Below are 14,972 nucleotides of genomic sequence, written 5' to 3' on the forward strand. Positions count from 1 at the left end.
TGGAGACACTGCAGAGTTGATTAAAGTCAAATAGAGAAGACAGGTTCATGTTGATCCCTGACCATTATATGTACTTGTGTAGTTTCTAAATGAGGCTTTACATTTTAGAAGCTGAGAAGTTCAGTGGTCCATTGATGTGTGAAAATAATATTGCACTGATTCAAACTGTACTTACATTTATATACCTTACATCAATATAAATCTGAATTTGTTCTTATGGCTGATAATCATGTGAGTTTAAATGATACTACTCTTCATATTCAGCATGTTTGAAATCTGTCATCAGTCTGGTTAGTGGTTTTATTCTGTAGTTGCTGTAGTGGGTTGTCAAATGCAACAATATATTGGAGCTGCAGTGATTCATCAGTTAGTCAATGATTAGAGAATTGATTGTTTTATCATTATTTTAGTCACATTTAAAGCTGGTTCCAGTTTCTGAAATGTGAAGATTGTTGATTTTCTTGATCATATATGACTGTAAACTTAATGTCTTTGAGGTTTGAACCTTTACAAAAGAAATTGAATCTTTGAGGTTTTTATATTGTTATTATTGTATCTACAGTGATGACATTTAATGTAATTTTTCAGATGTAAAGTTTGATCACACTCGATCATTTATACATTTAAATACAGACACTAAATAACACAGGCCTGTATATTGTGGAGGATAGACATGTTTCTTTGCCCTGAGCTGTGTCTGGCAGGCAGAGCGTCTCCACAAATCTGATGCTTCTGATTTGAAGAAAATGAGCTGAGGGAGACACCTGGTGGACAAACACAGACATGACAGGAAGAAAGACTAAAGTGCAGAGTGGAGACAAACAGCTGGAAATACTTGTTGGAAAGGATTGTCATGCTTCAGAAAAACACACAGCACACACTCTAACAGTCCTTTATTTGCACTGAAGGAGACACGTGAAGAAACCAAATCACACAATAATGACTTGAACACATTTATAGCCAGTGTTCAAGATGATGGATAGAAATGAAAATCATGGAGCATTTATGCATTTTTAGGTCTGTTTCTTACAGCAGAAGCAGCATTTACATGAACTCACTGGCCTTTTTCCACTGAACACTCTCTTCTTCATCAACTCATCTTCCTAAAAAGTGGATCTACCAACAGTTTATTTCTTTGTTATTATGATTAAAATGTCAAACAAATATATTTTTCCACTTTTTGTGTGACAGATGCAGGAATTTCTCTGTCCTGCATGTGGAGAAATCTGCTGTTAAATCAGAACATTAACAGGTTTCAGGTTGTATTCAAACACATATTACTGTGTATCATGTGTCAGCAGGCATGTGTTAACAGGGATTATAAGACACTTTAGTGGCTTTAATGCATATTTATATGTTTAACACATTTCTGTTTGTTAATATATAAAAACGTGTTTTGTGTCTGTTTATCTTTGACCTTGTAATTAGTTCCCACAGTGAATTCATCATGTAAATCTCTAATAAAGTGGGAACAATGAACATCATGCCACACAGTTGTTATCCTTGTATACAGTCTCTGCTGCTGTGTGCTGTGCTGCACTCACTCAGAGATAAGAGGACATGTACAGTTATCCCACTGACACAGAGAGGAGAAAAATATTTGGCTTCATTTAGAAAATCTGAGCTACGGATTAAAACAACAACAAATATGTAAATGAATCATATTCAAGCACCTAATTTGAACTGTTTTATTCCCCACATACATACTTAATATGGAGCAATAAGGACATCCATTATAATGTTTTTGTTATCATACAAAGAATTTCTGGACAAATTCAAAACATCCATAAAACCAAAAGAATCTGCTGTAGTTTTTGATGCTGTACTAAAAAGTTTCCTCATACTGTTACCAAACTCTGCTGTTGATGATTCAGCGTCTTCGGTCTTTTTGTCAACTTTTCTTTTTTTCCTATTTATGCAAGTTATATCAGCAGCCTCAGCAGCCTTTAAAGAAATGGAAGTAATATCATTAATATTTCAGGTAAAGCAACAATTTACTGGTTTACTCTCAGTTCCTATGTTGATGAAAATAATTTTCATTCAGTCACCAACCTTCAATCTTTAAGTGAATTTATTGTCATATTGTTCATTTTGTCTCCATCACTTTATTCTTTGGATGTGAGATGATTCATGGTCAGCTAAAGAGAAAGACGGTTTATTATTTTGCAAAGACTATAAGGCAGTGTGGTGGGGTGTGGTTGGGGTGGGGCTGCAGGGGAGGAGTGGAGCAGCAGGTTCAGGTTGTGTGTCAGGGGAGGCTGGTCTTTGCAGCCAGCGAGCATCATCTAATCATTCTTCTCTATTTTCTTTCTTCATTCTTCCACCGCCGGAGAGGAGAGATCTGATCGGTGCTGGTGCAGCTGGAGGAGCTGGGAGAGAGTGGAGAGCTGAGCTCTGCAAACTGCAGAAGTGCACACACGTATAATAAAAGTCTGGTCCTTTGTGTCCACAGGCACATTTTTATTTTCCACAAGAAACACATGCTGTGGCTTCAAGTTTTAATTTCTGGAAAACTCAGAAGGGAGAGAACCTTTGGATTCTTAGGGGAAATAAATCAGGAGGTGTTGCCACACTGAGAAGTTCTTTTCAGGTAAAGATACTTAAAATGTTGCTCACAGATATGGAAGATGGATTATTTTACTTATTACATTTATGGATGATATTTTTGTATTGGGGAACATATGTGGTTAAAACCGTTTGTACAACAGTCAAATGAACAAAATTATTTTTCAGGAATTCAAAGTGAAAATTGGTGCTTTATTTTAGATACCTTTATGAATGTAAAACTAACTTTAGGATGAGATGTGAATTGCATCAATAATCCCCAAATAGACTGTATGCTGGCTTGTACACATAGACAAGACACGAGAGTTCTTGCTCCTCTTAACGTACTCAGGTACACCGTAGAACTGGTGAACACAAATGTACAATAAAATTTTATTTCAAAATTAAAACATATTTAAATATACATTGCATAAAATATAAACAAACATACCACTTTGGCCTGCAAGTGGACAAACCGGCATATTTGGAAATGAAGCACTTCTTATTTCTTTCTTAGCTTGATATTCAGAGAAAGTGCTTGTGAGAATGAGTATGATTGGGTGAATGTGGCATGTTGTATAGAGCACTTTGAGTACTCCAGGAGAGTAGAGAAGTGCTATATAAGAATCAGTCCATTTACCATGAAAACAAAACCATACGAAAAATAAAATGCATTTTTAAGATAGAGAGATAGATCTGCACCGTATCCTTTAAATTCAGTTGAATTCAATTCATTTCAGTTCAATTCAGTTTTATTTATACAGCGCCAAATGACAACAACAGTCGCCTAAAGATGCTTTATATCATAAGATAGACCCAACAGTAATACATACAGAGAAAAAGCTTAACAATCATCCCACACACCCCTCACACACACTCTTCACCCTGCTGCCTTCTGGAAAGAGTGTGTACTGTGGACTTTACCACTTCACATGGTTGGAATGGCAATAAAGCCATGTGACTAAAACTATCAATATTTACTGATCATAGGGCAACCTTTTTAAATTTGGTACACCAGTCAATAAGACATGTTCCAATATATTGGAAATTAAATAATATCTCTCTTTTACACATGGAGCTTTTTTTTGGTGCAGTTTAATGACATCAGGCGCCTGAATTACACAACACTTCACCATGGTCCAATCAAACGCCACACATCTTCCTCTTTGTGTGCTGACGTCTCAGTGTGAAAATCTGTTGTTTAGTTTATTGTGGAAAAAATAAATATCTGCAAACCTGCAGCTTTCAACTATTAAAATAAGGCCGAGAGACTCTGTGATACAACCTGTACCACTAATCTTAACCTGATTTACAAAGAGGAACTTTCAAGTTAGAATATTTTAGAATATTCTAACTTGAAAGTTTTATATACACATCACACATGTGTAATTATTCATTTTTACACTACAGTGTGTTTCACCTTTACTTTATCATTCATTCCAAATCTACACTGATGTTCTTCATTCTTGTATGTGACTACAACTCCTCTCCGTCTCCACTCCACCTCCCAGTAACAACATCCAGTTAGACTCTCTCCACACAGGACCTGCCAACATAAAGCAGTGGAGGACGGTGATTTTATTATTACTGTGTATGTGAAAGATTAGCTTTCGGATTTAATATTCAAATGTTACCATTTCCAACAAATTAAAGACAGCCAGTCAGCATATTACCAAAATAACCGAGCATCTGAGAGCACTGGTCATCAAGTGTGGGGTATAATTCTTGCTTTCAGTGCGAGAAGTCTCGGGTTCAAATCCCAGACGAGCCTGAACTGCTCGTGCAGCAGAAAGTATGGCAACAACTCCGGTGATGACAAACTGTGGACACAGCTACTGTATTAAAGGTTTCTGGGATGAAGAGGACAGGAAGACTTTCACACTGAGGCCTGTTCTGGAGAAAAACACCAAGATAGCAGCTTTGTTGGAGCAGCTGAAGAAGACTGGACTTCCAGCTGATCACTGCTATACTGGTCAAGAGGAACTCTGCAGCAGTCAGGAGGGAGAGCAGCTTGGACTGAAGCAGGAGGCTGATACCTTCTCATAATTATGAGGAAATTGACCACAGTGAACCAAAACCCAACAGTGAGCTTTCTCTCCGCTCTCCTGAAGCAGAGAGCCGAGATCATGAAGAAAGTTAGGATGTAGACTCAGGATCTATTAGAAGTGCAGAGCTGAAGAGAAAGAAAAGTCAAATGTACAGCCAAATCTGCTGTAGTTTGTGATGCTGTACCAAAAAGTGTCCTCATACTGTTACCAAACTCTACTGTTGATGATGTAGCCTTCAGTTTAGAAGAATTTACGACAGCTTTATATATTTTTCTCAGTAATGTGTTGAAAGAGAAATATTCAAAGAACCATATTAGTAATAGAATGAGTTCTGTTACTGTCTCTGCTTCTAAACACGCCTGCTCTTCCTTATGTAATGATATACAGCAGGAGAATGCATGAAGGACCTGTGATAAATACTGTATCGATAACAAGGTTAAAGAAGTGTCTTTCAACACATCACAGATTTGTTGGACCTGTTTACACTGTCTCTATAAGTTTAGGAAACCAAAAACAAACCAACGAGGGCGTCTGCTGAGTCACGTGACCGCACGACAACAAACCACAGCAGAGCACGAGTGGAGGGGGGAGGGGCGACGAGAGGATGGCGACGGTTGGCCGGTTAGGCTGTGAATGGACAGCAGGCGGCAGAGCGAAGTGACGGAAGTGAAATGAGAACAGGAGTAGATGGCGGGAAAGATGATGTAGAGGTAAAATAAGATAAAAAACAAAGCGGAAAAGGAGAACAACAAGCAGAGTGAAAGTAAACCTGTAATGTGGAGGAAACAGACAGTGATCATAAAATCGTCCCCAGACAGTCGTTGTTCGGTGAGTGGAACCAGATTCAGCTACAACACCGATAAATACACCTGTAGGGAGATTAAGAGTGCTAATATCTGGGCCGGAGATGGTGGGGTGCTCTGGATAACAATTTTTGTCATGTAATTGGATTGCACTTTGTCAGGCCTCTACCCTAAGATCTGACCACCTTGGGTGTCCCACCTGAAGGCTAAGCTTCTGCTGTTCCAGCTCTTAGTGTCACTGAGGCACGCAAACTCTGACTGAGGTATTTCTGAAAAATTCAAACCTACAGCTCTGCTATCACTTCAGACATAAATGAAGACAGAAACCTAAACAGCAGTGACGTTTGTAGGGTTAGCTTGCTGGACTAGCTGGTATATAATGATGTGCTACGTGGTGGCTAGCGACACAGCTATGTTAGCATAATGTAAACACAGTGAAGCTGAAGGACGAATGCTAACGTTTTTCCATTTGATAAAAGTTAACGTGAGGGTTCCCGATGGTTAGGGACAAATGTAATCACATGGCAGGATGCTGTAAACAGACCAAACTTCAGTCAGGAGAACAACTGAGATAATCCATCCACAATACGAGGTTAGTCATTAATATACTGCTGCATGGGCTGGGCTGTAGAGACATCGTAAGGGTTTAAAAACTGAGCTTTAAAATGAACAGTGGTAATAAAAACTGAGAGAGGCCGACAGTGATCACTGACTGTTTTTAGATGCTTGTTCAGATTAAATAGATCAAGATACAAAGCATTAAAACATGTTAAACACACAACAGCCTTAATAAACACAGAGTAGCCTATATCAAATATGACAATAACACTTCTCACTAATGCCAATATTAACAAAACTATAAAGGGTAGGCCAAGTTATTAAAAAGCTGGTGGGGGTGCGACGGGGCTCTGTGTCGGGGTCTGACAGACACAGAAAAGACTGAACTTAAAGTAAGGATGCACAGTCTGATCATTTATCTGTAACAGCTAAACAGAGCAGAGACGACGGCCGTGCTAAAAACCCAGAAGTGTGGAAAGAAAATCAGTGTCAGGAGGAGACCTTGACTTACCTTTGACTTTATTTCATTTAAACACACAGTCAGAAATGTTTTGAGGTTATTTAAATAAATATACTATTTGTTTGTAATATTGATTAGTGTGTAATTAAATCTTCCAGTAAATTGATGCGTTCTCATAAACGTGTTGAATGATTCCAGTGTGCATTTTAAAGACAACAGTAAACTAGTTAAAAACCCATCGTATTGTTGGGGAAGACCATGGAGCGAATGAAAACAGATGAAGCTGATTTTTAGATACTAACAGTCTCTTCTCTGGGGATCAGAGTGGGTTTCATGAAGAAAGAGGGACGATGGATACTTTATTATGTTTGGAATCAGAAATCAGGAAAGCTCAAACAAATAAGGAAATGATGCTAGCGGTTTTCTTTAATACAGCCATACAACATGTTATGGAAAGAGAGACTCCTCATTAAACTCAGAAATTTATAAGTAAATGGCAAATTATACTATTGAATTATAAGATTGATGAAAGAATATAATTATACATGTTTTTCCTGCTATTCTCCTGTCCACACTCCAGTCCAGTAGGCGGGATTAATGCACCTGTAAGCTGATTTGTCAAACGCCATCAAGCCCTGAAGAAGAACGGAGGAGGACAGCACTACTGTGGTAGAGGAGCGGTGTGTGTGCAGACATGGCTGCTGTTGATGAAGCGGACTGAACTTAGAGGCGAGACACAAACTAAAGTATCCATCCCCTCACGTCAGTGTGGATCTGACACCAACGTCTGTATCACTTCATCGATGCTCGATCCGCTCAGCCTGAGTTGAAGCAGCAATGAGTTCAGTTCAGTATCTGAGAGAGTTCATCAAGGAGAGACTAACTGCTGTTTGTGAAGAAATCTTCTCAGAGGTTCAAAAAACCATCGTCCAGTATGAGGAGGAGATCAACCGTCAGCACAGACTGCTGGATATCAGCCGGAAACCCAACATAAACTCACACATCATAGGTATGGACATGTTTTTAACTCTGTGCTGTTCAAGCTCAGATTCTTCAGTGTGACTGACTTTACTAAAAAATGTTAAACTGGGTATTTATCAGTGCTGTGGGTCAGTGTCCAGTGATGGACTATGTTGGACTGGTGCAGGTCCATGGTCATCAGGCGTCAGTGTTTTAGATCCTCTGTAAACACTGAGACTGTGCAGTAAAGATCTAGTTAGATGTCAGCAGAAAACACATGTAACAAGTTGTTAACAGACTTCTCTGAAGTTGAAGTGAAGTTTCATTTAAAGAAGGATTTCACACACTGATGTTTTCATGGTGTCACCCTGCAGTTTAGTTTGGTGAACTTTGTGTCTTTGCTCACAGTGAGGAGCCTCAATGCTAACATGTTAGCGTGTAGCTGTGAGTGTGCGCAACTATTTCCCTGAGCTGTTGTGTGTCTGTGGCTCATAATGGGTCATGTGACAGGCTGATCACCATTTATTCAGGTTTTGATTCATGCTTTATAAAATTCATTTTTTTGTATCAACACATTAGTGATTATTGTTCTTCTGTTTCTTTTTTCCTCAAGACCTCCCACAACAACATGACTGTAAGGAAGAGGAGGGTCTGGATGAGCAGCAGGTCTGTAACCAGGAGAGGAACTCCAGTGTGGACCAGGAGGACCCAGAGCCTCCACAGATTAAAGAGGAACAGGAGGAACCCTGCAGCAGTCAGGAGGGAGAGCAGCTTGGACTGAAGCAGGAGACTGAAGGCATTATTGTCTGGACTGATGAAGAGCAGCTCAGACTGATGGAGACCATCTGGAAACCTGTGATAAAGTTACACAGAATAGGTATGTAAAACTGTGATGTCTTAATAACATTGAATATGACTCACGGGCGTCACAGTGGAACAGTGGTTACCACTGTTGGCTCACAGCAACAAGGTTTGAGTCCACCATGTGTCCGGGCCTTTCTGTGTGGAGTTTGCATGTTCTCCCCTTGTTCACTCTCCAGAGACATGCAGACAGCTGGGTTAGGTTAGTTGATCATTCTAAATTGCCCATAGGTGTGAATGTGAGTGTGAATAGTTGTCTGTCTTTCTGTGTTGGCCCTGCGACAGACTGTTGACCTGTACAGGGTGAAGCCTGCCTCTCCCTATGGTAGCTGGGATTGGCTCCAGCCCCCCCACCACCCCAGACCCTAATAAGGACAAGTGGAAGAGAATTGATGGATGGATGTCAGATATGGGCTCAAATTGTGGTCATAAATATTTTGTCATTGTAAATCAAATGCGTAGTTGTGAACTCAGTTTTGTAACCTTTAAACCAAAATATCTGAAAATGTTATTGTGATCGAGGATGTCACTTTAAGAGAGACAAATTTGACTTCCTGAACTATGAATGTCTGGGTGATAAGGTGCTGACTCTATGCATCCACAATCTCAACAGGGTGTCTGATAAGAACAGATGGCTTATCCACAAAATCCACTTCCACTCATGTATCTTTCGTTCACTTATTTATTGAACAGGAATCCGGGTACACATCCATACTGTGAGTGAGTGGATTTGGAGTGTAGTAAAATGCTGCATGCTGTGTGGTGAAGTGAGTGTGTGGTTTCTGTTGGGAAAGCACATACAAGTCTTAAGTTTTACATGAACAGAATGAATTAAATGTGTAATACAACAATGCAAACAATACTGTGTAAAACATTTACCCAACATAAGGGAGTATCAACAAAAGCAAATTTTACTATTTACATCAATCCTAACTGGACACTTTACACAAGGGCAAACACGAGAAATTAGTGACGGCCCTTTAACCCTCTGGGGTCGACAGACGTGCCGGCGCATCAAAATCACATGACCAATTTAAGACGACACAGCAGCAAGATGCAGCGACCCAGAGTCTCCCTTTCACTGTGGGTCGAAAGTGTGGACTTCAAACTAGTGATGGTGAGATGAAGCCTGGTGGTGAACTGAAGCTTTCCATCCAACTGGTCGACTCCTGGTTTGAAGCATTGTGATGATTCATTTGCTCTACTGCGCTATCAAGTGGGCGATTCAAGTGAAACAGGCTCAATGATTATAATGATGTGATGTGTAAACCTCTAAACTGAATAAATAAATTGTTTTCATGGTTATTTATCCCGAATATTGTCTCAGTATGTCTGATACGAAAGAGAAAGTGGAAACTATCAGGACAGAGTTTTGGTATGATTGTGTAACTGTGTAATCATGTTTACATTGGGATGCAAAAGTTTGGGCAACCTTGTTAATAGTCATTATTTCCCTGTATAAATCGTTGGTTGTTACAATAAAAAATGTCAGTTAAATATATCATATAGGAGACACACACAGTGATATTTGAGAAGTGAAATGAAGTTTATTGGATTTACAGAAAGTGTGCAATAATTGTTTAAACAAAATCAGGCAGGTGCATAAATTTGGGCACCACAAAAAAAGAAATGAAATCAATGTTTAGTAGATCCACCTTTTGCAGAAATTACAGCCTCTAAACGCTTCCTGTAGGTTCCAATGAGAGTCTGGATTGTGGTTGAAGGTATTTTGGACCATTCCTCTTTACAAAACATCTCTAGTTCATTCAGGTTTGATGGCTCCCGAGCATGGACAGCTCTCTTTAACTCACACCACAGGTTTTCAATAATATTCAGGTCTGGGGACTGAGATGGCCATTGCAGAACGTTGTACTTGTTCCTCTGCATGAATGCCTTAGTGGATTTTGAGCAGTGTTTCGGGTCGTTGTCTTGTTGAAAGATCCAGCTCCGGCGCAGCTTCAGCTTTGTCACTGATTCCTGGACATTGGTCTCCAGAATCTGCTGATACTGAGTGGAATCCATGTGTCCCTCAAGTCTGACAAGATTCCCAGTCCCTGCACTGGCCACACAGCCCCACAGCATGATGGAACCACCACCATATTTTACTGTAGGTAGCAGGTGTTTTTCTTGGAATGCTGTGTTCTTTTTCCTCCATGCATAACGCCCCTTGTTATGCCCAAATAACTCAATTTTAGTTTCATCAGTCCACAGCACCTTATTCCAGAATGAAGCTGGCTTGTCCAAATGTGCTTTAGCATACCTCAAGCGGCTCTGTTTGTGCTGTGGGTGGAGAAAAGGCTTCCTCTGCATCACTCTCGCATACAGCATCTCCTTGTGTAAAGTGCGCCGAACGGTTGAACGATGCACAGTGACTCCATCTGCTGCAAGATGATGTTGTAGGTCTTTGGTGCTGGTCTGTGGGTTGACTCTGACTGTTCTCACCGTTCGTCACTTCTGTCTATCTGAGATTTTTCTTGGTCTGCCACTTCGAGCCTTAACTTGAACTGAGCCTGTGGTCTTCCATTTTCTCAGTATGTTCCTAACTGTGGAAACAGACAGCTTAAATCTCTGAGACAGCTTTCTGTATCCTTCCCCTAAACCATGATGGTGAACAATCTTTGTCTTCAGATCATTTGAGAGTTGTTTTGAGACCCCCATGTTGCTACTCTTCAGAGCAAACTAAAAGAGGGAAACTTACTATTGACCCCCTTAAATACTCTTTCTCATTACTGGATTCACCTGTGTATGTAGGTCAGGGGTCACTGAGCTTACCAAGCCATTTTGAGTTCCAATAATTAGTTCTAAAGGTTTTCGAATCAATAAAATGACAACAGTGCCCAAATTTATGCACCTGCCTGATTTTGTTTAAACAATTATTGCGCACTTTCTGTAAATCCAGTAAACTTCATTTCACATCTCAAATATCACTGTGTGTGTCTCCTATACATATGTATGTATGTATGTATGTATGTGTATATGTGTGTGTGTGTGTGTGTGTGTATATATATCTATATATATAGATATATATATAGATATATATATAGATATATATATAGATATATATATAGATAGATATAGATATAGATATATATAGATAGATATAGATATAGATATAGATATAGATATATATATATATATAGATATAGATATATAGATATAGATATATAGATATAGATATATAGAGATATAGATATATATAGAGATATAGAGATATAGATATATATAGAGATATAGATATATAGATATATATATAGATAGATATATATAGATAGATATATATATAGATAGATATATATAGATAGATATATATATAGATAGATATATATATATATATATATATATAGATATATATATATATATATATATATATATATATATATATATATATCTATATATATATATCTATATATATATATCTATATATATATATATATCTATATATATATGTATACATATTTAACTGACATTTTTATTGTAACAACCAACGATTTATACAATAATGACTATTAACAAGGTTGCCCAAACTTTTGCATCCCACTGTACATACCTCCTCCCTTTGCATTCGCCATGGTTTAATTCAGTTTAAAATTCTTCATCGTCTTCATTATACAAGAGAGAGGCTTTCAAAATTTTTTCCCAGAAGCCAATCCTGCCTGTCCCAGGTGTGGACAGGTGTAATCTAGCAAATGAGGGTCACGTGATGTGGTCTTGTCCTAACCTGGACAATTACTGGGTAAATATATTCAAAGTATTATCTCACATCAGTGTGCAAAATTTAGTGCTTTATTTCCGCATTGGCATTTTTGGAGTTATGCCACCTCAATACGAAATTAGTAAATCTCAGGAAAATGCCATAGCATTTGCTTCATTGCTTGCCCGTAGACTCATTCTATTCCACTGGAAGTCTGATAAGGCTCCTTCATATATACAATGGTTAAAGGAGGTGCTTTTCTTTTTACCACTGGAAAAACGTAGATACAGAGTTCTCTCATCACAACAAAAATTCTCTGTCACTTGGAACCCATTTATTGACTATATAAAAACGTATTTTCCAGATGTGTGACATACATTTTTTGTTTGTTTTGTTTTGTTTCTCTTTACATGAGCCTCGGGTCGGGAGGGAGGGTAGGGAGGGGGGGGGGGTTCTTCCTTTTTTCTTTTTTCTTTTTTTGACTTTGCGCTTTATTTTTTATGTATAATCGCAACATTTTCATTTTGTATTGTGACCATGATTTGTGTAAGCAATTAAATTTAAAAAGTCAAATAAAAAAATAAGATGCAGGGCCCAATTTCCTCAAAACCTTCCTTGATAATGCGGGATGGAAGGATATCATGCATAGAATTTGAGCTTCTCGATCGTTCAGTTAATCCCTTAAGAGTAGGGAGTGATAACACCTCAAAATGAGAAAAGGTCGACATGAATCCTAAAACCGGAACAGGATTCAACACAAGAGAGTGAGGGTGTGAAGCCTTCAGTAATAAAACTTTTCCAATAAAATGATTAATAAATTGCTCAGGCCGATCCAGGACAGGGATTTATCAGTAAATTACAAATTTTGAATAACATTCAGGGGTTGTAGCTGTTAGTCTCAATAATATCTGATAGGAAAGCTGCTTTAGCTGCCTTAACACAGTTCTGGTACAGAGAGCGGCTCCTACAAAGAATGCCATAGGATATCTGAAGCCTATCTTTCTTGGTTAGATTTGAACAGTTTACAGGTCTGGGTAAGTATGAATAAATATTGTATTCTGTTTTGGAAAATATGGAATTCAGAATTTCTAAACCTAAATTTATCAGACAAGAAGAGAGTTTTCATGGCATTTCAAGCACAGTCAAAACGTTTACCACTGTGTGAAAGAGCTGTGCCCCAGCATGCCTTCTTATAACTGTTGCCAATCCAGACATCCACATTCATTTACCAAAAAACAACAATATCTGTTGATCATCTATTGAACATCTATCTATGAAGTTGAACTTTGAACTTTGCTAATAAGAGTGTGAGAACTAAAAACAGTAAATATTTTCTCAAATGTTTGTTTTGCTATCATTTTTCCCCTTTGTGCCTTCAGATGTCCAACAGCAGCATGCTTTTGAGGAAGAGGAGATTTTTACCGACCAGCAGATCTGTAACCAGGAGAGGAACTCCAGTCTGGACCAGAAGGACCCAGAGCCTCCACAGATTAAAGAGGAACAGGAGGAAGGGTGCAGCAGTCAGGAGGGAGAGCAGCTTGGACTGAAGCAGGAGGCTGATGTCTTCATGGTGACACCCGCTTACGAGGAAAGTTCCCACAGTGAACCAGAACCAAGCAGTGAGCAGCTCCTTCCTCACAGCTCTCCTGAAGCAGAGAGCCGAGATTATGAAGAAAATCGGCATGTGCACTCAGGATCTACTAGAAATGCAGAGCTGAAAAAGAGACACAGAAAGAGAAGTCGCAGTCAGAGAGTAGACAACACTCCTGTGTCAGCGGGTCAAAGTAGAAAGGCCACAAAGAACAAGTCTGTACAATGTGACGTGTGTGGAAAAACTTTGCAGAATAAATACAAAATGACTAGACATCTAAGAGTTCACACAGGTGAGAAGCCGTATTCTTGTAGCACATGTGGGAATAGATTTGCTGACCCATCAGCGTTCAAAATACACAAGAGAATTCACACAGGTGAGAAACCGTATTCCTGTAGCACGTGTGGGAAAAGATTTGTGACCTCATCAGGGTTCAAAACACACGCGAGAATTCACACAGGTGAGAAACGGTATTCCTGTAGCACGTGTGGGAAAAGATTTGCTGACCTATCAGCGTTCAAAATACACAAGAGAATTCACACAGGTGAGAAACCGTATTCCTGTAGCACGTGTGGGAAAAGATTTGCTGACCCATCAGCATTCAAAATACACAAGAGAATTCACACAGGTGAGAAACCGTATTCCTGTAGCACGTGTGGGAAAAGATTTGTGACCTCATCAGGGTTCAAAACACACGCGAGAATTCACACAGGTGAGAAACCATATTCCTGTAGCACATGTGGGAAAAGATTTGCCCAGAGGATACACTTACAGAAGCACATGAGAATTCATACTGGTTAAAATGTTCATACTTATAAAATGTGGGAAAACCGTGAGTCATTGGTGAACACCTGAGATGATCCATATTAAAGTCAATATTTTAGATCCACAACAGTAAAGACATCTTGGGGTTGTTTGTTCAGTTTATTACCATATTCTTTTATTTACAAGAAAACTTTAATCTTACATTTCACCAAGGTTAAGGTTCAGTATGCTCCTGTTCTGCTGGTTCATTGTTAAATTTCATTGATTTAAGTGTTGTTCATGTGTTTTTAAGGTTTATTAAGATTTTAAGATTTTTGTCTTACAAAGATGTAATCTCAAATGTGTGAAAGCAGCATAACAGAGTGTTCTGCCTTATTTTACACAAGTTTTTCTTTGTTTCTGACAGTGGTGTTCTATCAGGACAAGCTTGCACTGTCATATTTAAAACAATACTGATAAATTAAAATGTGCCAAAATAAAGCAATGTCTCTCCTTTAATTTCAGACAGCGCTATCATAAAGCTCCTCACCTTCATTTAATATTTAATCTATTTACATTACTGCCATCTTGTGGCTGCAGGTGGTTATTGTCACTGAAAGCTGTTCTTCTTTCATGTGTAGTACTCAATTTAAAATATTACTGCTTACCTTCAAAACTATTCATAAATTAGCTCAGAGTTATCTTAGTGAAC

General features: G+C 38.7%; 1 protein-coding gene across 3 annotated transcripts in view; it reads left to right on the plus strand.

Moving 5' to 3' along the window:
- LOC120439390 (zinc finger protein 771-like) overlaps positions 1-14,761 on the plus strand; it is an 844,755-nt gene extending 829,994 nt beyond the window's left edge. Inside the window, exons 1-5 of one of the 3 annotated variants that reach the window (XM_039610336.1) lie at positions 5,176-5,420; positions 5,557-5,658; positions 6,994-7,422; positions 7,987-8,250; positions 13,305-14,761. In XM_039610336.1, coding sequence (XP_039466270.1) covers positions 7,251-7,422; positions 7,987-8,250; positions 13,305-14,317 — 1,449 coding nt within the window. In that variant the 5' untranslated portion in view covers positions 5,176-5,420; positions 5,557-5,658; positions 6,994-7,250 and the 3' untranslated portion in view covers positions 14,318-14,761. Of the gene's footprint in view, positions 1-5,175; positions 5,421-5,556; positions 5,659-6,993; positions 7,423-7,986; positions 8,251-13,304 lie in introns of those variants that run through there. The other 2 variants (XM_039610335.1, XM_039610337.1) reach the window with 2 other exon arrangements.
- The last annotated feature ends 211 nt before the right edge of the window (positions 14,762-14,972 follow it).

Source organism: Oreochromis aureus, linkage group 3 (assembly GCF_013358895.1).
Source record: "Oreochromis aureus strain Israel breed Guangdong linkage group 3, ZZ_aureus, whole genome shotgun sequence".
NCBI classification, from domain to species: Eukaryota; Metazoa; Chordata; class Actinopteri; order Cichliformes; family Cichlidae; genus Oreochromis; species Oreochromis aureus.